This window comes from Styela clava, chromosome 12, assembly GCF_964204865.1.
Source record: "Styela clava chromosome 12, kaStyClav1.hap1.2, whole genome shotgun sequence".
Taxonomy (NCBI): Eukaryota; Metazoa; Chordata; class Ascidiacea; order Stolidobranchia; family Styelidae; genus Styela; species Styela clava.
Genome location: NC_135261.1, coordinates 6954164 through 6978016, shown reverse-complemented (window position 1 = coordinate 6978016; position 23853 = coordinate 6954164). Strand labels below are relative to the sequence as shown.

The window sequence follows — 23853 nt, the reverse complement described above, 5'->3', positions numbered from 1 at the left end:
TTAATCCATTCTTCATCTAATTATTAAACAATTACTGATTAAAAAACAACAAACCTGGTTAAGCTATATATTGAGAACTAACTGACTTATTAAAAATTTGTAAAGGTGCATCTCGCACAGTACTGTCATACCATAGCCCCGCGAGCCTCCCATTTTCTCAGTAACTGTCTCTTATCACATTACCGCCCACATTTCATTTAAAAAAATCAGACTACAATGTAGGCTGTATATAAATGTGAAGAGTAGAGCATTACAAAGAAAACAGTGTACAAAAATTACAAAAAAAGACAGAGCGTAAAAGGATGATAATACATTGTGGATGAAAAACACCTTCTGATATGAAAATCAGCCTCAAAAGGCGAATGGTACAATTTTGACCAAATCTATATTTGCAAGTCCATTATATAATTTAAAAAATGCCACATTTCTTATTGAAAACTATTAAAATATACTGGAAAAAGACTTAATAATGTAAAATATATGAAATCAAAACAAAAAAATTGAAGATTTTAGTACATACAGAAAATGTTAAAAATTACCAAGGCGGGCTGGAGTAAAAATTAAAAAAAAAATACTTCGTACATGCATGTGTGTTGTATTTTTATATCTAGTACCGTGAGTAAAATGAATGAAGACATTCCTGAGTTATGAGCTAGTTAAAAATTACGAAAAACGTCGCGAGACAAAATGTTTATTTAAAGCAGGGGTCGGCTAACTTTTGTCGTTCGTGGGCTAAAATTGAAGGTCGCAAGTCATTGGCGGGCCGCACATATTTTTAGAAAGTTAAAAACCGAGGAAATGGCTTATGAATCACATTTTTTTCACAGATTTCAGTTAAATTTCAAGCAGTGCGCGAACCCTGATCATTTGAATATTTTCTGCTTCATTAAACCATTTGCACTCAGCATCAACTTTTTTACATACTGTTGCCATTTGTCTAATTATAATCAATTATAGGCTCATTAAACGAGTGATTGTGAATTATATACTTGTTAGGTTATAATATAATTTAGTGTCTCAAACCAAATTCTGTCACATAAAGAATATAATCGTCAATATAACTGTTTTGTTAATATAATTCAGTGAAGCGTCGCAGGCCAGATTATATTGCTCCGTAGTTTGCCGACCCTTGATTTGAAGGTAAGAAGATATTTAAGCCTCACATTACTGCAAGAGTTAGGTTTATGAGCTAGTGGAGAAAAAACTGAACGGCAAATGTGTTACAAACAGCTGAGGTATTGCTGAATCCAACTGCGATTGAAAGTTTGTAATATAACAGGACGGAGTGAAATTCAAGGTAGCGCTCATTACTTGTTAGAATTTAAGTTGAAAGCATTTTTGCAACACTTTAGATATAATAATATCAAATATCTTTTGCCGGTGCTTCGGAAGTATCCGTATCCGATGACACACAACCTGAAGATAGTATGTGTACCAGGTTACGGTTGTTCAGGTTGTGTGTCATCTTGGTACAAATACTTCTGAGCGCCCTTTTGCCACTGTTTTGATGCATAGTTGATTATATTTAATCAATCACATGTCACAGATAATTCTTGATTTATCGATGTATTATGTTTGGCAAACATACTCTTGTTGTATATAGAATCTGAACATTGGCATGTGGTGGTTCATTGTTGAGAATCTTGGGAGACATTGCGCATAGAGCCCAGTCATGTGATAAACTATCGGGCGAGATCACTTCTGTCAGATTTTTTCCTTGTAGTGCTGTTCTGTGTTTTTTTCTTGCTGTTGGAAAATAAATAATGTGATTTAAACAGGGTTGGAGAGCAGAGCTGGGGCCGTGACGTTTCATTGTAGCCAAGCCATAAAGTTTGGGAAGTCCATGCATCTGAAACAAATATCTGACTAACTATTTCCATACCTGTTCGCTTGACCACCAACAGCGCCACAAGATGCGTAATTTTCAATTTTTATGATGACAAAAAATGAATCCTACAGAGCCCACAAATTTTGAAATAGCAAAAAATACAATCTTCAACCACTGAGAATTTCAAAGCCATTGAGAACTAATGATAAAAGCGTATTTTTTACAAGAAGGAAACAATGACTAACAATACCAGCAATAACATAATAACAAAACGATCCGATCCGTATGTACACTCCGAGATCGATAAACACATATCATGTGATCTGGCTTATAACCTCTTGATCATAAATTTGGGGGCTCTCGAAGTATGCAAACCAAGATGGCGGACATCGGAATGTAATATGTGTACTAGGTTAGGGTTAGGCCATAACTTTAGGTATAAATACTACGGGAGGCTCTTGGCTAGTCTTCGAACTGATAATAGGACTAAAATAAGGAAAATTGGAAAAAAATTATCGCCTAACCCTAACCTGTTACCCATGTTATGTTCCGATGTTCGCATACTTCGGGAGCACCTAAATTTGAATACAAATTGACCTAAAACTATGAAACACGCTTACGTGTCAGATTTCCCAGTTCCAGTAGTTTGTCTAGAACTCCTGGAATTTGATTTTGAAAGTGAACTTCCCGAAGTTACCACATTGTTTGTACCTTTTCTCGTCTTTGTTTCGTTGGCTAAGATTAAGAAAAAAAGTAAAATACTTTAAAATTTAGTTTACAGCAAGCTCACACATTCGCAACAAAACAAAATAATACGGTACTCCTGTAGTATGTGTGCCAGGTTAGGGTTAGGCCATAATTTTATTCCAATTTTTCCATTTTTAGTTCTATTACGAGTTCGGGGACTAGCCAAGTGACTCCCGTAGTATTTGTACCTCAAATTATGGCCTAAACCTAACCTGGTACACACACTACGTTCCGTTGTCCGCCATCTTGGTTCATATACTACGGGAGTACCAATAATTTTATGGATGATAAAAGACTATTTTCAGTATGCAATTAATATCAATTCGGAAATATTTTAGACAAGTCTGTGAAATTATCACTTTTTTCTTACTTATTTATTAACGCTTTTAGATCCATATCTGACTCGGGTCGCACATGAATGAGAAAAGAATTGGAAGTATCATATTCTCACTTCACATAAATTTTTAGGTGATCTTCATTGCCTAATTTCAAGACATAACAAGATGTGACTCAAAGTAAGATGATATTATTAGCGATGATGTTCAAAACGAATCGAATATTTGAATACATTCCAAATTGGGGGATAGTTCACTAAACGCCGTGAAGTACTCTTATTTGGCAGGGCGTCATTTCTAACTAAAGTTATCGCCGGCGGAGATGCCATTTTGGGCAATCATGGGTGTATACCTTGGCAATCTCTATGACGTGATTGTGATGTCGTAGTGACGGAATTTTTGGATGGCGTAGTCAGGTGGGGGTTGGGAATGACCTATGCAAAAATGTTTGTGCCACGCCAACTAGAAGTACTTACAGCGTTTAGGGAACATGCGCCCCAAAATGGATATGTTTGATTTATTAAATTCTTGATTTTAGGAAGAATTTAAAATGTTTTCATCTAAAAATGGCATTTAAAAAAAATAGAGGATTCAATAAAACATTCAATGTTTATCTCAATTGTTCTGCATAAATGAAGTTATTCACACGAAGTTACAATTGTCTCAAAGAAAATCACTTGTGGAATAGACTCATTTCAGAATATATACGATATTTCATATCCAAAAAGATTATTTTAGTATGTATTTGGAATACAAAATTTATCGGTTTTGGCCATCCATGATTATTATTATGACAGTTTAGGTTTGTAACATTACTCACCATGAGTACTTGATGTCCTATGAGAGAGTAACACACTTGAGTGAGGAGATCGAATTCTGTCTGGTTTGTGTGAGAACGTTGTGTCCGACCTAAAATATAATGTTCATTAAGTTTCACCTTTTTCACCTAAAAATTTACTAAGGTCAACAAACAAAAAATTGAGTTGCTAGTGTTTTATTTGATAAAGAAATGAGTGCTCTTGGATTTTTTTTTTAATCGTGGCTTCACAAGTCCGCTTAATAACGGTCATCGTAGTATAACACAGTTTCGCAAGAGATTAGATCGAGAACATACCAGAGAGGCAGTTGGAAAGCCAGAACGGAGGTTTCACGTATTGTGACTCCCCTGTAATATGTGTTGTAACCCCTGCTATTCAAATTTATTATTGATGCGCCCTTGCATAAAGGCAACTCAAAAAAACTCAAAATTTTATTATTAAAAGATTCAAAAAATTGCAAACAGGAGTGTTATAAAATCCCATCTTACCTTGAATGGTTACTTGATCCTCCTGACACGGCGTTCAATTTCGAATCAGACAATGATTGTGAGGAGTTGACAAATGCTGCATATGGTGATGAGGTGGAATTTGACACACTTGTCAGAGTACTGGACGGAGGAGGAAATTTACTTGGGCGTTTTGCTGGTATCGGTGAATGTGATGTCCCAGATGGTAAGCCACTATACTGGACCGCTGAAAAAGAAAATTATTTTTTAAGAATACAACTGGCAAAGTTGAATAATCCGGTTCCAACCAAAATACTCAATCCCAGCACCTCACTCAGGGTGTAGTTTATCACAATTATATTTTTTTGTATAATTTAAATAGGATAGGATTAACATATTTATCCCGGGGAGAGGAAAGCCGATAGGACGGCTTAATCACATTGAGAACCACAGCCTCTCGTTCTGTTACCATCAGGTATGGGATTAGTTAGCCATTTTTTTGTTTCAAATGCTTGAACTTGGACAATAAAATATCTTTTAATAATTAGTCGTTGCTCATACAGAGTGAAAGGGTAAAAGTACTGTACGTAAAAATATTAATAAAAAAATTATGTTCATTTGACTGATATCTATTCATCGATTCATTTCATGATATCTACTATGATAAAAAAACTCATTTCTTACAAACCTGTACTGCTTGGAAGTCCATCTTTCTGGTGTAAGAACACGGGAGTCTGCTGAGTGCCTACTAGATGATGAGTGCTTTTATGTCGAGTGCCATTTACTGTATAAAGGAAAGAAATGAGTTGAATACGGTTTCAATAATCCAAAAATTATTAAATTCGAAATAGTAAATTCTTAACATTAGGGATTATCTAGAACAGGTTCTCAAATTTTTGGTGCCGCTTCCTCTTTTTCGAATTTGTCAAGTCTTGCACCTCATCTCAAAAATAACCACCGGTAGTAGATAATAATAAGCTACGAATAACAGATAGCAAGGAGAAAGTATATTTTATTTAAAAAACATGTTGGAAATACGTGGGTGGAACGTAAATAATGAAAAAAATGACAATTTTGCAATGTAAATATTCAACATAATGCGGGCAAGAATATTTTTAATTTGCTTCACGCTCCCTCAAAAAATCGTCTAGTGCACGAGAAACTAAATACACAAATCTTTTTCCACTAACCTTTATGGTTTGAAGTTGGAGTGTTAGCTGAAGATGAACCAGCTGCTAAAGAATTTTTCGAAGCTCGACGTTGTTTACGATGTCGATTCGATTTATCTGGCCATGAATTGGTTGATCCTTCCTTGCCAACTGAGGAATTGAAGCTACTGTCCATATTTTTGAGAGATCTGGAAAAGGATTTTAAGTTCTTAAAATGTGGTTTACAGAGAGTGACATAAACTAAAATTCTAACAGAATGAATTGAGGTCTGAAACGCATATTTGAAGAAAATAACATAAAAGTTAACAGTAGACTACTGGTATGGCAGTCTTCATAACTAACGCGAAAGCGAGGCTGCCACAACGCGGGCAATTTTTGATGATGTCACCGCACGCAAAAAACGAATCACAAAGAAATTTGTCCAGCAATTGGTTCAGTAGTCCAGAAAAGTGATGTTTTCATAACAACATAAAGAAAAATACCAACAAGAACAACAACATAATGATCCATACATACATTTTGTTGTGTAATAAATATGAATTATAATATGCCCTTAAATATAGTTGGGTGATTGTATTCCAAAAATCAGTAATAGTGTATCCATAAAAATGAAACTGCCGTGTTTTGACTTCAACTTGAGCGACATAGGTGATGCGTTGCAGATCTCAAATTCAAAAATTATATTTCTAATATATCAGAACAGCCCTATAGATGATCATTCTATATAATTATGTAAACAATCCCATAAAGACGAGGGCCCCGGCTTCTCCCTCCACCGGGTTCGAACCTGCGAAGGTGCAAACCTTTACAGAGTATCAACAAACCTGTCATCATCTTTAGATCTTTCTTCTCTTTCAATCAACAATCTTTCCTCTTCTTCCTTCTTTTGATCATGAAGATCATCGGCCATAAATGTTCCTTGTGTAAGCTGAAACATGTTTGAGAATCAAATTTTAATTTTAAAACTGGGAAAAAAGGGTTTTAATTTTCTGAAGCGCAGGTCAGATTGAATAAGCTATTTTGCCTCTGATAGAATGATTCATAAAACTTTAGAAAACAAAATTTAGATTTTGTTTTGAATATAGCGTGAAACAGCATTCAGAAGTAAGAAATAAAACTATGATGTTAACGTCAAACGTACCGACTCCATGGCGACTTCAGTCCGATCGAGTTCTAGTATTGCAAATCTCACTGAACTACTGACGTCTCTATCTTTTTCTGACGACAACAGATGTCGAACGCTTGATTCAAGTTGCTGATGTAATGCTCGATCTCTTGGCAATTTCAGAAGAGATTTCAAACTGCAAAAGTAAAATTTAAAATTAATTCAACTAAAAAATCATGAACATGAATATTTTCTCATTATAAAATTATTATATAGCATTACTACAAATGTTTTATGGGGTCACAAGATAAGAGCAGCTCTTCAACGAGTGCAATACAGCGGTATTAAAGCAGTGGTTCCCAAAGTTTTTGTTCATGCCGCGCCAAATTATCAGAAAAAAAACTCACGACTAGGGCTGGGAATGGTTATCCGGCTAACCGATTTCATCTGGTTAACGGTTATGATTTATTTTAACCGTTAACTGACATCTTAGGTACAAATCATCTTTATACCGTACAATTTTGTCAAATATGATTACGACATCGCAATTTATCTCTTGCGGCGTAACTGAGTGGGTAAGAATCAAAAAATGTGAAAAATAATGGAAGCACCAGAGTCGCTGATAATGAAAATTTACAATGATGAATTCAGAATCAGTTTTCGGTCGATTTCGAAATATATTGTTCACGATTTCATTGCAAAATCGGACATCCAATGTCATACAACAAATGTGCAGTTGATGCCGTTTTTCTTTATGATATATATCTCAAAGTAGAATTTGCACATAGTAGTAGAATTGTCACATATATGACGTTTAATAACGGAATCAGGTTTTCTAAAATATTTCCACATGCCTGAACCACTCTGCTTATCTTTTGCAGCAGAGGAATCATGAAACTATCTCGATTCGTGAATAATTTTGAGCGATACCAGGATACCGATATGCGAAATTGCTTTATAACCATTGTACCGTAACAAGCTGAAATTATAATTATTACGCCAAACATCACGCGGCAGTTAACCGGTTAATTCTACCCGGTTAACGGTCAAAGTGTTTTCCCTAAAATTCCCAGCCCTTCTCACGACACATCTATACGAAAAAATTGTTGCTTTCAAATAAAACTCAATTTCTTCGTCATCTCTACCTGCTTTTCACTTGAAATGAATACAGATGTTTAACAGATCTAGTAATAACCTAATTCTGTAAACCATATTTTTAGCATTATGTTCACTTCATAATTTTCACCACGGGAACATAACAACATCATACCTTGGTAATATACTGCAAAGACTCAATCTGACGTTGGCAACAGGATCATGAAATAGGTTGAGAACATGCTCAAATAAATTTTCTTTGAAATACGATTTGGAAAACAGCGCCATCATGTGACGACAAGCAGAGAAAAATAATATTCTGCTTTTGTAGTTGCGACCGTAACAAAGATCTAAACAGAATATAGAAATGAAATTTCACAAGTAAACAAGGAAGCTTCAGTAATCAATAGGATTCACATATTTATCAACAAGACGATCTAATCATATGGCAAACCATGGCCGCGTGTCCGGTTACCAGTTCATGTCTGGTGTGGGATTAGTCAGCAAGCGGAAAAACCGTGAACCACCCTACGGCGACGAGGAGTTCAGTAAAGCTCTCGCACATAATTTCCCCACACTTGATTTGAACACATGCAAGGTAATCAGATGTGTGGTGGAAAATGTATTTCTAACAGTTAGCAAGATGCGTCACATAGTGGTTGCCACATAATCTGGTAAATATGTGACACAAGATCGCCACATAGTGGTTGGTCAGTTAAACCACTCTCAGCTATCTAATACCATGCATCTGGCACATACAACTACCGGTAGTTAATTCGTCGATGATGCGCATCATGCTTTAGAAGCGTTTGTAATACCCTTACCACAGCACCTGTGATTACCCTGCGTGGGTTCACAGGCTAAAATTCTGTGGGGAAAATTATGTTCGAGAGGATTGCTGGACTCTCATGTAACCGATCTTCGGTTAAGGCTTCCTCCACCATCAAGTCCACGCTCCCGAAAACAAATTCCTGGTTAACTAATCCCATACCCGTCATGGACTGGTAAGCAGAGGTCACCATATTATGATTGGGTCGTCTCATCAGCTTCCCTCTCCTCCTGAGTTAGTATGTAAATCCTATCCTAACTAGGCCCATGCCTGATCAAAACTGGTGATCAAATGGTCATGGTTGGACATATATGCAAGTTACCTCTATCAGCTATAGAAATAAACATATGTAACCTTTCCTAAGACTATGTTACTTAAAAAACTGATAATAAACTGAGAAATAAAAATCCATTCCAACTGAATAATAAATTTACAGCAACCAATAGCTCGTTTATACTTCACCTTGAATAAGACGAGCACACAATTCTTTCTTCTGTTCTTGTTTCCGATTATGTCGAATAAAAACGCAAATTGTTTTTACAGAAGCTTCTTTCACAGGAAGATATCTCTGTAGAAATAAATTAAATAATCCTTATTAATGAATACCTTACCTTTATATTGCATTAATCCACAATAACTAAAAGTACAAACAAGAGACATAGATCTCACGGTGAAATACCAATGCCAGAAAATAACAAAATGCTTCTACATAGAAAGTTTTCGTAAAGACAATTGTAATGTCAAGCTAAGAGCAGTCACATACATGTCTTGGTAAAAAAAAAATTGGTTATATATTATTTGGCTACTTTTGGAAAACAATCTAAAATTCTTGAACTTTCTGGTTTTAGATAAATCAGGGCTCTTCAGACTGCGGGCCCCAACCCCCGTCGGTCTGAAAGGGATCAATTTGGGTGACGGTAAAATCTTTTTTGACACCAACTTTGTTAAAACAAAGTATCGACCAAATGCAAAAAAATATTTGGAACCAGTACTGAGACCTATCATCACCAAAATAAAGATTTGATCTCTTGTGCGAGAATATGGAAGCAGACAAGCACGTTAGTCTCATTAAAGCTATTGTCAATTTTATTAATTTTTTTTCATATTTTCTTTATTATCGAACTTTATCTCATTTTTATTTTAGTTCCTGAAAAGCGCAAAAAAATTTGATTGTGCCAAGTAGGTTGTGATAAGAAAAGTGTGAAGAACACTGGTTTATAGGAGACATTTATGCGCCTTTGCTCTGAACATGGCTCTACACAAACAGGGAAAGGAAAATTTGGGTAAAAAAACATTATAGTTTGGAAGAACCTATTTTTTTTCAGTTTGGCATCGCCCACCATACACCCTGGGTGAAGTGATGAACACAGGATTTGAACCTGAGATGTTTCAACCAAAATACTAAATAAAAAACTTACGTTTGAATTTATCAGTTTAAAAACCACTGGAACAAACTTATAATAAATATGATCTGATGATATAATGTCTGGTAGATGTTGTAAATGTACAACAAGGTTTTCTAACGTCCTCCATGAACTGACCCACTGTTGTTCAAGTCTTGATATTGCAGACAATAACGCTGCAATTAATTCTGATGTTGCTGTAGGCTGAAGAACAAATAATATCCATTATCCGCATGTTTCGGTTATCGTAAGCTGTTGGACACAAAATGTACATATGAATCAAATTTGCTAATTTTTTGATGTTGTCATGTAATCATATTGCAACAGCCTTCAATCTTTTTTCTGGAAATAGTCAACTGGTTATTCGTTTCAGAATCTTGGACTGGAATCTCTCCTGGTTTGCCATATACGGTCCAGAAATGTCCAAAACTAATCGAATATTCGAACACATTCAAAATTGGTTACATTCAATTTATTGAATTCTTGATTTAGAAAGAATTTCATTTGAAAATGTCTCTCTAAACAATTTTATTTTATGTAAGAAAGACAAAAAATTAGTTACATTCTGACAGAATACACTAACTAAAACAATGTTTATCTCAATTATCTAGCAAAACCAAATTTGATTTCTACAAATTTACAATTTTTTTAGAGAATCCCTCTACTGAAACAGACCCTTTTCAGAACAGAATCAAGATTTCGTATTCGAAAAGGTTATTTTAGAATGTATTCGAAATACAAAATAATTAGGTTTTGGCCATTCCCGCTACCAAATGTAATACACATACATTCTCAGGATGCTTCATGTACTGCTCATATCATGATTGCAAAACAAATAACCTACCTTTATATCTGAGAGGCCGTAAGAACCTCTTGACATCACACAGAACATGGTTCTGGATAGGTTGCTAATAACGGAATCCATAACTGCTGAGCTGTGTCTTTCACGAAGTAATGAAACAAGATGTCCATGTAATAAAAATGCATGTTCATCCAATATTCGAGCAATCTGAAAAGTATGCGTGAAAAGTGAGTAAAAAGTGATTTTTAACCAACAAATGATATTTTAGGATTTTTATCATAGGAAAAAAGGTCGATGAGACAGCTTAATGATATGACGAACCACGGTGTCTCGTCCAGTCCATGCTGGGTATGGGATTAGTTAGCCAGTTATTTGTTTCAGATGCATGAACTTGAATTGCTTTAAAAATATGAATAATGTAATGCTGCATTTGTTGTTTGTACATAACCATTACTCGGTATATTGATATTCTGAGAGAGATTCTTAATATAAATGAGATACAAAATTAATGTAGAATAGAAAGAGTATTAGTAAGTGGTGGCTACCAGGAGTGTTTATAGTAATACATGCATAACTGTTGAGGAAAAACGATATAGTTAAGCCCAGACGTTTTGAATTCTATGTAGATAAACTTCATCAGAGTAATGAACAGAAAACGAGAGAGTAGTGCTCAACTATATGGACGCGAAGGCCAAAGGTATGCAATATTCCACAGTAGACTAATAGAGCCGAAGTCTTCATGGCTTTGCCTGATGTGGAACCACCAAATAGTGTGTAACATTTAAATTTTAAAATCATTTAAATTTTAGTGACGCCATCGCACACAAATCTCTTACAACATACAGGAATTTTTTGAATAAATAAAAGTACGATAATAGCTCCCAACGAAAAATACAATCTTCAATAATCACTGAGAATTCAAAGCAATTGGTCATAATACAAAACAATCTATACGTACATTTTGTGTCCAATAAAAGCCACTATATATACCAACGAAATCCATCAAAAAGCCACGTTCTCTTTGGTATACACACCTCATGTATTCCAGAAGCAAAACTTTTTCTGACAGAATTATCAGGATCTGTACACATTATTGTTGTGCTGTCGAGTAATTCCTTTTTAAAATCATCAGGACCAGCAAATTGAACCATTGCCTGTAAAAAGAAAAATTATGATTCATTATCTAATTTCCTCAGACGGTATTAATGCGCTGCTCATGATACAATGTTTCAACTAAATGAATGGGTAGGCTAGATGCAGGATCGAAAAATTGCTTCCAAAAATATTAGCCCTTCACATAATGGATCAGTCGCTGTTTGTAGAGAGCCATATTTGGAGAAAATATTAGAAATTTGATAAAAACTGTTAAATTCTGCCCACATTATTAAAGATATATGGTTTCACTATTAATTAATAATGTAATTTGCTAAAGGGTATAGCGCTAGTCACGAAAAGTACATTTATTGCACATTTATTCCCAACCAATACATTATGACAATGTTGAATCAAGCTAGCTTTACAAATACAAATAATCTCAAGTCACTTTATACTTTGTATTACAATGATGACGAACTAAAACAGAATATCTCGTTACAACATCAATTAAAAACAATACAGTAGTAAAAATATGGCAGATTTAACTATCAAAGCTAATGGGGGATGTGTCATGTTAGATCCGAGAATGAATTACTATAATACTAGCAATTCTAAATATTTTGGATTTTAAAATGTGTTTTGGATAACTAAATTCATTTAGAACGTTGGAGATGATCAATGTACATGCATTGCAGTAATAAATTGCAATAAGCATCATCAATAGAATTTACATATTTATCCCGGGGAGAGTAAAGCCGATAAGACAGTCTAATCATATGGCGAACCACGGCCTTTCATCCGGTTCCCAGTCCATGTCGGGTATGGGATTAGTTAGCCAGTTATTTGTTTCAGATGCATGGACTTGATCACTCGATGCAATAACTCCTTTTGACCAAAAGAATAACTAATGCAGGTTAGTTATAAGTTCTTTCACTATCCAAATGCATCTGTAACAATTTGAAAATTATCTATTCTCATGGTAACCGGTCGAGAGACAGTAGCTCATCATATCAATAACTCACTAATCGGTTTCCACCTTCTTAGAATAAAACCGCCAACTCTTCTAAACTAAATTAGAACAGTTATTAGAAGCACTTACTGGCAGATTGAAAGCACACCCTCTTCTGCATTCCACATACATTGCTTGTTTCGTAGGCGAAATAGTCAGTGCAGATGATGATGTTTTGAGAAATCCATGGAAAGTTTCAAATCTTGCTTTCTGTACAGGAATAATGGGAGTGCTGGTATCTGGTACAATTTCATTATCTTCATTCGAATCTATACCTTAAAAGTAAAATTTTTTACTATCAAAATTTGTTTCCTTGAACTCTTGAAGTTTGAGCATCCTTGGAACATACCATAGCTCACATACAGTGACGTATATACATGAAAAAAATTGTGCCATGGCAAAATTTAAAAATGAGCTCCTTTTGATAATTGGTTGACAATTCATAATGGCTGTTATTGAAATGAGATACTTGTGTCAGTTGTGTGTTATTACCGAATTTAAAATTATATTATTAAAACATTTTACAATTAAATTTTTTCACAATTTTTGTGCCCCTGTCGAAACAAGCTGTCACACCCCAGCCTGGTTACATGAGCATCCAGCAGTACAAAAAACATGGAACGAATGACGGGCACATCATCACATGACTCAATACCACATATTAAAAGTCAGAGTCCATGCATCTGAAACAAATAACTGGTTAACTGTTCCCATATCTGACATGGACTGGTTAGCAGACGAGAGGGCGTGTTTAGCCATATGATTATCAGATTTTAATTTTTTTTGAGAAAAATGTTTGAAATATAGAAGTGCTATATTAGGTTTGCAGAAAAGTGAATCCACAAAATCCCTCCAAAACAAAGCAGCAATATACCAAGAAATTTTATGACCATAAATAAAGTGCTATGCACACATTGGGACTACTAAATTTATTCAAATCCTATCTTAGTCAACAAATAATAGCAATAAAAAATTGTTTATTTTGCTCCCAAGCAGCTTCCAGAAATTGGCGTTATCAAAACACAATTAAATTTTACAATAGGTTCTTCAATTCATTTTAATTCAATAGACAAACAACAGAAGGCCAGACCAGAAAAACAAATGTTAGATAACCGGTTGAAGATAATTAACAACGATTCGGCAGAAATTCAATGAAACTGATTCGTGTACCTTCGCATAGAAAATTGTGCAGTAATGTCAGATCATTGGACTCATTGACAACACTAGAAGTTAAGGTTAGAGATTCCAAGTTCAAATCCCATGCCAACAACCAACAGAACAGAATTACAAAATGGCATTATTATTCGGCAAAATAAAAGTATGATTTTAGGAAGAAAATAAATTATTTTCAAAAAGAATTATAGCCATTCGACATGGTGAAAAATAAAAAAATTGATTGAAATAAACTATTCTGCCTCGCCAATTTGAATTTGTGACAATTTACAATGGTTTCTGCAAATTTTTCTCTTTAAAAATGACCCAAATATTTGAACTATCGATATTCCATATTCCGGAATAGGCGTTATTTTCCATCTCTGGAACAACCTATGGTACAATAAATTATGTAGCCAATGCCAAACACAAAAATTTTTAAATTTTTTTTAAAAAACCATGTTAATGCCTCGGAACTCGGAATTAAATTGGATTACAGAATCTCTCTCAAATGTGTGTGAACACTCAGTGAACTGTTTGAGTGATAGATTACGTGTTTTGACTAATTTATGTTCTGAAGGGCCCATCACAATAAAACAGTCAATTCAACTAGCCTACATATCTTCCAAGTATTCGAGATTCGATTCGAAAAAAAAAATTCGATTCTGAAATCATCAGACATTCGAAAATGTCCATCCCTACTAACAACTCCATATCGAAAATCTTTACTATAATTAAAAAAGAAGCCTCAGTTGACCACATATCTCAGGTGTATTATCCAGTCGTACTCAAACATTTCAATGATGTTTAAATACTATTTTCAATGGCGTTTGAACACTACTAAGTTCTGAATGCAGTGAGTAGCACCTCCTTTAGAGGGAGATTAAAACTCATCATATCTGTCTCAAGTGTATAAGATCAAAGATTATCTACTCAAATTCAAATACTGGTAGATGAGAAGGGTACTCAAGAAAATGGAGAGTACTTTTGAAAAACAACTCCGTCTATATTTCTGAAAATTTTCCCTAAATAACCATGCACGGTATGTGCTAAAATAGCAAATGTATTTGAGATGGATCAACAAAGAGCAAAAATTTCATTTATCAAAACTCAATTCATTTAAGATTAATTAGAAACCAAATTCGATAATTAATTCTTGGTCATAAATGGACCCCATATTAAAAATACATTCATTCCATGGCCCATCTTTGGTCGACTATCAAATATTAACGTAACACTTAAATCCTATTAAAATAAACAACAAACCTGAGAAATTATTTTCATTGGCATTATCTGAAGTATATCCAAGTTTACATAAGTATCTATAGCATGATAACATCCACGTTCTTTGTTCTTGATTGAAAGCATCTGTGCAGGAAAAAATAAAATGAGGTGATATGGGGTAGGGAATTGAATTTTTATTTACTTACCGGTAACCACTTAATTAATTACAGCTTCCTTCATTATCAAGTGCCTCCTTCATAAAGAGATACCTGATAGAGTGTTCTCATACCCGACGGGAAATGGTAACCGGACGAATGGAAGTGGTTTATCTTATCTTTATTTCTCTCTGATTAAATATAAAGATACTATTGTACATGAAATACTTACGTGAAATCTTGTGACATAATCTTCCAAAATGTTTACTGACCGATAACAAAGTAGAATCTTCGTTTTCAACAGCTTGCTCACAATATTTGCACATAAGTGGAACCACATTATCTGCCAGAGATTCTGTGCAAAAATATCATAATTTGTGTTAATAAACAGATTTTTTTTTAAATTAATTATAAGTTCCTATTTTATGAATAATTTGAAATAGTTTTAATTGAATATTAACATCTTGGGAAATCGAGGTCTAACAGTATAACCAAAAACACTTTCGTTTGATTCCAGGAAGGTGCAAAAATAGAAAACAAATCAAGACATTATTTATCTCAAATTTTTCTGAATTCAAACTCAATGAATAAACATTTAACTCAAATTTTGTTGTTACTATGGCTACAGAGCTGGAGCCTGGGTAGTACAAGCTTATATTTTCAAGTTCATGTGAAAAAAAAACATGAAAATTGTATTGTATTGTAATTGTTAATTTACCATCATCTATGTACTGTGTCATATCAAGAACTGATTCAAAAGCTGCTTCTCTGACTGATGTTTCCTCATCTCTTGCGAGTTCTATAACTTCGTCCAAAATACATTTCTTTGTTTCTTCTCGTCTATCCAATAAAAAAATAGTGGTCAAAGGGTAAATCCGACAAGATAAACCAAGCAAATCAACTAAGAAGTCATATTGTTTCATCCATAACCTAACAACCAACACAAACGAGAGATCCAAAGTTCAAGACTCACTTAGACTGTTTGATATATTCACTCAAGTAGGGTTTCTCATACTGTGCCCTCAGCTCTTCTAGAGAGCAGTTCTTTAGGGAGCACGAGAAAAGCCCTTCAATGGGTACACTTTGCGATGACTACATAAATTTTTCATGTCTTTCAGACTTAAAATAAAAACCTAGAAATCTAAAATAACAATGGGGCAGTGTAAAAGTGCCTTAATGTGCTTGAAAGCTGATTGAAAAAAATATCACACTATCAGAGTGGAATTCCCTCCAAACTATTTGGAACGGTAAAATAATTTGCTGCATCATCCTAAACGTTTTTGGCAATTTACATGCGTGTTTTCGTACTCTAATTTCATAAAATTGAGTGCCATAAAAAGTCCCTGATAGAAGTGCTGCATAAGTAAAGCACAAAACTACATCAACACCAACAGAAGCTTATAAGATTTGTCTCAGAAGTTTCTTATAGATGCAAACATTGACTAAATGTCTGTGAACTACTCCCTTCTGTTCCGCGATAAAAATATAATTTTTGACCCACTCATTGAAAAAGGTTCGCCATCGCTGACATAGAAAATAAAATACCTGATAAATAACTGATAAAAAAAATAGGTACTTTTATTGAAAAAAGTTGAGACTTAGAAGGTGATACAGTTTCTGGAAGTTTGAAAACCACTTGACTAGAAACACACATAAATCTTACCCTAAGCCTTGAGCGATTCTGCATAGATGTTTACACATACTTGCTCGAACTTCATAATCCACATCTTGACATAATTGCTTAACGCTGTGTATGATATCTTTTTTCACACTATAAATAACATAAAAATTTTTTAAAATTTTTGCAAATATTTCCATTTTTATGAACCAAATTTTACGAACAATAAGGCACACTTCAAATCCTTTTTCTCAAAAATGGATGGTGTGCCTTAAGGGCCAGTGCGCCTAATGTATGGATCAGATAGTGCTTTATGCTTTATTGCCTGCACTGGTACCAGTTGCAATTATGGCCCCTTACTCCTCATTTATGGAAAATACCCTAATCTGAGCAATTTATTGATGGTGCCTCTTATGGTCCGTAAAATGGTTTCTAAATTTTGAAAAACAATAATGGTATCAGATACAATTACCAAAGAATAAAATTGAAAGCATAAATGGTTGTGACATTCTTGACTCAGAAATTATGGGGAAAGTCTTGAATTAAAATTTGTGAAAATGAAATGAGAGAATTTTATACTACTCAATATAGCTGTTTTGATTTATGGGGCAATGACCTTAGATCAATGCATGCAGATATACCAATGTAAAATCAGAGAGAAAAGGTAGTCCAATCCACCAAGCATTGCATTTTCAAACTCTATCATCACTTACGCCAGGGCTATTTAAACTGAATAGGCAAGCGAGTTGCGCTATATTTCAAGAACATTAATAAAATAGCTTTCCCCATGGGCCCACCAACTTATATTAAAACAAAATATCGATCAAATTTAAAAGATTTGGAACCAGTATTGAAACCCTCCATCACAGAAATAGAGTCAAGATTCGATCTTTTGTGCAAAAATATGCAAGCAAATCGGTCTCAGTAAAAGTATTGTCAGTTTTATTATTTTTTTAATATTTTCTGTTTTAATGAATTTTATTTTATTTTTATTTTAGTTTCTGCGAGTCACAAAAAACATTTGGCTGTGCCAAGTTGGTCATAATGAAAAAGGTTTGAAAAACAATTCAATATTTTTGAAACGTATTTTATATTCAGGAAAGCTTTCAATATTGTGTTTGGAATAGTGAATCATCCAGCATTAGTCATTCCTAATTGTCAAACAAATACTCAAAGTAACCAGAATTTTTTGTTTATTTATGGCTTAGACTAATTCAATCATAAACCGAATAACTTGCATGTATGAATCAAACTTAGTTGCGATTGCTCCTAAAATGGAGCAACATGTTATTCTTGATGACGTAGGCTGAGAAAGTTGTCCTTTCGCTATAGCAAGTCCAAGAATTTCGCGCTTGATTGTTTCTCTTGGCAGGCAAAGAATAACCGATAGAAGAGTTTCAAGCCATGCTTGAGCGATCACTGAAAGAAATACAAAAACACAAAGGTTGAATGACTAGTATAGCCAACAAAATTTCAGTTGAATGTTAAAATAATTGCACCGATTATCATATGAAGACGTGCTTGAAAAAAATAAAAATTAAGCAGATTAAGACAGATTAAGAAGCTGAATTACTTTATTTTGCCAGCACCATAATAAAAAATATGAACATTTTTGAGATTTAAACTTCATTTTCCGCCTATGAGACAAAAATTTGGAAACATGTACCTGGATCTCGTCCTTCTATATTAGAAATGATCGTTCGTAAAAAATGTTGAGTATACAAGGAAGAATTTACAAGATCATTTTTCGCAATTGTGAGATAGGATTCTGTTGCTGCCATCTGAACTTCACTACCTATAATGCAATAAAATAAATGAATAAAACTGAGTATTAGAAATTATACCGAAGTTCAGAAAACAAGATACCGTATTTATTCGATTATAACGCGCAAAATTTTGAACTGAATTTTAGGCAAAAATCAATGCTGCGCGTTATACACGAGGTCTGAGAAATGCGGTATTGAAAATGTGGTTTTAAACATCTGAAACGTGCGTGCGCTCGCGCATGCACATTCCAATGCAGGACGATTTCGTGCAAGCACACGCACATGCGACAGCTCAGCGTGCGTTTGACATTCGTGCAAGCGTTCGATTTCGTGCAAGCACACGCACATGCGACAGCTCAGCATGCATTTGACATTCCCGCTGCGTTGAGAATATTTATTTGCCATTATCGTACTGTACTGTAGATACCCATTATATATTACCCATTATCTATTATGGCAAGACAAAAACGTTCTGCATATAGGGCTGCATTCAAACTGGAGGTTGTTGATTATGCGGAAACTCATGGAAATAGAAAAGCTTCTAGAGAATTCAATGTACCAGAGACAAATGTCAGAGATTGGAGAAAGCAGAAAGTTGTTCTAAAAGATATTAACAAAACAAAGAAAGCGCGGCGAGGGAGACAAGCCCGGTACCCAGAGTTGGAGAAGGAGCTTTATGATTGGATAGTTGATCAAAGATCTAGTGGGTACATCGTCACTTCGCTCCATATTAGACTCCGTGCACAAAAGATTTGCAAAGATTCAACCTTTAAAGCATCTAATGGTTGGGCACAATAGTTTATGAGAAGGCATGGACTTGCACTACGCCAGAAAAAAAAAATTGCACAAAAGTTGCCTCAAGAGTTAGAAGAAAAGATCCATTTATTTCATACATTTATAATCAGTATGCGTAAGCAGCACAACTTTGAACTCTCACAGATAGGCAACATGGATGAAACTCCCATGACTTTCGACTTACCAGCCAGCAGAACAATTGACACCAAAGGAAAACGCACAATTCAAATCAGGACCACAGGTCATGAAAAGACTCACTTCACAGTAGTGTTGTCTTGCATGGCGGACGGCACAAAACTAAAACCTATGGTAATATTCAAAAGAAAGCGCATTCCAAAAGGAGAAAAATTTCCGCCAGGTGTTGTGATTCACTGTCATCCTAACGGATGGATGGATGAGGAGGGGATCATTTTATGGCTCAACAAAGTTTGGGATGCTAGGCCAGGTGCCCTATTGAAGAAAAAGTCCATGCTCGTATGGGACCAGTTCCGATCACATTTGACAGACACTGTTAAGGCGAAGGTTAAAACTCTAAACACCTTTCAATCTGTGATTCCAGGTGGACTAACCTCTATTCTTCAGCCATTGGATGTCGTGTTAAATAAACCTTTCAAAGACAGAATTCGGGAGAAATGGATTGCCTGGATAAAAACCGACAACAAAGAGTTGACTGCTGGAGGAAATCTTAAGAAGCCTGGTTTATGTCTTGTTACATCCTGGGTTAAGGCGTCATGGGAGGACATCCCAAAAGAAATGGTCATCAAAAGTTTTTTAAAGACGGGCATTAGCAATAGTATGGATGGTACAGAAGACGACTTGTTGTGGGATTCAAAATCAGGGTCAGAAGAAGAGGTTGAAAGTGATGTTCCCGCCGATTGGGACCCTGATTTAAACATAACCCAAACATAAATCGAACAGTTGTTTGGTGAATCAGAGACTGAATCCGATTTTGAAGAGTTTTGAATTACTGTGTGCTTTTAATACATTTTTGTTTATGCTGTGAGTTGTTACCTTATGTGCTTACCAGTAGTTGGTAGAGAAAAAATAAAAAAAAGAATTTTATACCAGTTTTCATTCAAAATTTAAAGGTGCGCGTTATACACGAGTGCGCGTTATAATTGAATAAATACGGTATATATACAATCTAGAGACTTTTTCAGCCTCTATCTTTTCTATTATATCATTTCAAAAATTTGAATCGAAATCACCCTTAATACGATGATAAATGATGATAATGAATTGATGATGGTATTCTGTAAAGTACCAATATTGCACTATCGTTTGGTGGATTTAGTCAAAATATTTTCAAATAGGTTGCCCATAAAGTGGTTCATGTGACCTCAGGCCTCCACCATCCAGTCCATGTATCTGAAACAACTAACTGTCTAGCTAATCCTGACATGGAATGGGAATAGAATAAGCTGTCCTATCGGATTTCCATACCGCCAGGATAATATGTAAATCCATATCCATAATAAAATTTAATATGTGAATAATTTTTATATGTTTATCAGAAAAATTAAGGAATTAGAACAAAAAAGATTTTATTTACTTAATTTTGATAAACAAAATTTGAAGCTAATTTTCATCTGCTTCTTTTAACATGAGCAACAAGATCACACACACTCACTCGAAAGCAAGTAAGACTCATTTGCCATTTCTGAGCAAAATTACCTGATACCGCTGAAATACCTGGTGCCAGATTTATATTAGTGGTTAACTTGAAGTAGTTTTAGGAAAAGCATTAAAATATAAAATAAATAATGTTACCAGCTGTGAGCAGAAGTTCTTTGACTTTTGGTAAAACTCTCCGTAAACATTCTGCTTGATAATGACGTAACAAATGAGGTATATTTTTGATAACACTGACCAATTGTACTTCTTGTCCGGTGCTAAGAATAAAATATAAGATATATGAAATAGAATTTTTTTTGATTAGTTGAGTTATTACTTATCGATTTTAATCGGTAAGTATGTTGATAGGTATCTGTCTGTCTGTATGTCTGTTTGTCTGTTAGATGCACGCGATATCTCACGAAAGCGAGATTGAATCTGCTCCAAATTTTGTATGTGCATTCATCTCATCTCGGACCAGAAGCCTATTGATTTTGGCCGAATTTTGTCATATAATTAGCGAGTTATTAATTTATTAGCAATGGGACACAAGGTGTCACTATGGAGTAAAAGCGCTGTTTTGGGGGATCCCCTAACTTTCAATCGATAAGTCTTCGGTCTCTGACTGATATTCTCGTCTATTTGATTCATTATTTACCATGTCAGACATTGAATGAAATCTAATATTGACTAACCATCAGAGGTAAAATGCACAAAATGAAAAATTTACAAACAAATATATTCAAAATATTTTCACGTGGGATTTATATATATATTCTGGGAGAGAGGAAGCCAATAAGATGACTTTATCCTATAGCAAACCACGGTCTCTCACCCATTTACCAATCCCCGTCGGATATGGGATTAATTATTCTGATTAGTTATTAGTTAGCCAGATGCATGGACTTGATGTTAGAGCCGTAAATGATCAGCAGTAGCATAAACCACCCTACGGCGACGAGAAGTCCAGCAATCCCTTTCACATAACTATACCCAAATGATTCGAACCTGCAAACCCACGGAAGATAATAAGAGGTGGCGAGTATATTCTTAACGCTTAGCACGATGAGCCACACAACCAAACCTTAAAATTAACAATAACAAATATAAAACAGATTGTATTAGAATCCTAGAATATATTTCAAATATTTCATTCATTCTCAAAATCCCAGACTATAATGTTACAACAGATATATAGAAAATATACACCTGTTACTAGTAAAGAAACTGGGCTATATATTTCCTTATCATAAAGTTGTAAACTCAATAATAAATTAAAGATAAACTTACCTGAGAAGATAAGCTGCTCTGTCAATGTCATTCAACGATTCATCAACCGTCAATTTGTCTAATTCTTCTGGCGTCTGTGACAAAAAGAATTGAGATTATATCAAGATTTTGTGAATGATGAGAGAGAAATTATAATCATTTATTCAACTTGAAGAAAAAAGAAATACTCAAGTACTATGATAGTTATTTAATATAAATCCTTATTGACAACCAACCTTTATAATATGAAACAGAGTGAATTTGCCAATTTGGGACCAACTTCTGAACCTCAATGTTTTTGCTCAAATGTTATTAAAATTTAATGGAAGAATATGACTGTGGCAAGTGTTAGATTTCATATTCAAATTTTGGAATTCCTCAATCATTTAATGATTTTGTTGTTACTAATTCCAGGATTAGTAGATTACTGACAATTGTGATTGAAGTTGACGACAATATATTGGATAAATCAACCTATGAATATTCAAAGTAGGTATACCTCCAAGAAATTAGCTTCACAACTAGGAAATTCACACAATTTACTGCTGTACTAATTTTATCATATTTATATATAAATGACAGAATAAAGTTGTAGCTCACTCACTTTCAAACCTTGTTTAACTGTTTTCTCCAAGTTAAACTCTTGCATGTCTTCTTCAAGAGCAGCTATTTCATGGCCAAGATCCAGCATTTTTTAGTTTTATGGATTTATCTTGACTAGATGATGTTGTTAAATGTGTAGCCGTGTGACAGTAAGCAGAACTGTCAACAGGCAGACAGGGCAATTTACAGATTTATCCAGCCCAGAGCGACTTGATTCTACTAATAAATTGACAGCTTCTTCCAAACCCTGAAAAGCCAGTGAGTACCGTACAGCAATACGTACCGGTAAGTCGGTTCTTCCTCCCCCGCCGCTGCGCGGATTGAATATGCAAACTTTTTTATATGTCTCAATAACTCAATTATTTGACATGTCCCGATGTTGAAAATCTCTCAAATCTAACACTTTTATGGTCAAAGTATAAATCAATGCATGATACGAATACGTTCCAAGAAGAATAGTCAACAGCAAATGGGTCAACAACCATGGAACGGCAAACACAAAAGGCGAACAACAAAAACAGATCTTGCGAGAGAGCTTAGCGACAAGACGCCGTCACGGTGGAATGAACGGAAGCTCTCTGCTCCACCGAGTGATAATTAAATCTCAAGGACTACTTGGGCACGAAATTGTACATGTGGTCGTTTGCTTATGATGTTGTTGTTGTTTTTGTGTTAGAATGGAACCACGGGGGATGCTTAGTTTCTGTAGTAGTTGATTAGAGGCTTCAATCATATCGCGATCCGCGGATAAAGGTGCCGTGATAGGCGCATTCCTAACGCTATTATTTAAATATGTGTTATTTTGATTTGCAAATGAAATAAGCTCTATCTCTTTCCTAAAAATTTGATTTGAAATATTATGTGCCACTTTTGCATCGTTGTACCTTCTATTAACCCCTAGTTTAATTTTTATTTGTCTAAAATACAGATAAAAATCAGTTTTCCAAGTTAAAGAAATGTTTGAAGCTGGACACAA

At 34.7% G+C, this 23853-nt stretch overlaps 1 protein-coding gene across 1 annotated transcript; it reads right to left on the bottom strand.

Annotated features, from left to right (window-relative positions):
- Positions 1-212: 212 nt before the first annotated feature.
- Positions 213-23761, bottom strand: LOC120329460 (serine/threonine-protein phosphatase 4 regulatory subunit 4-like). Its single transcript, XM_078118562.1, has 23 exons — positions 22879-23761; positions 22296-22369; positions 21162-21283; positions 18497-18625; positions 18069-18249; positions 16876-16983; positions 15931-16052; positions 15445-15567; positions 15100-15201; positions 12772-12956; positions 11612-11731; positions 10620-10784; positions 9791-9979; positions 8835-8940; positions 7719-7893; positions 6485-6644; positions 6168-6271; positions 5365-5531; positions 4863-4958; positions 4217-4421; positions 3731-3819; positions 2449-2563; positions 213-1746 (listed from the first exon to the last, which is right to left on the bottom strand). The coding sequence occupies exons 1-23, from the start codon at positions 22963-22965 to the stop codon at positions 1683-1685; spliced, it is 2988 nt and encodes a 995-aa protein (XP_077974688.1). The 5' UTR covers positions 22966-23761; the 3' UTR covers positions 213-1682.
- Between the last annotated feature and the right edge of the window lie 92 nt (positions 23762-23853).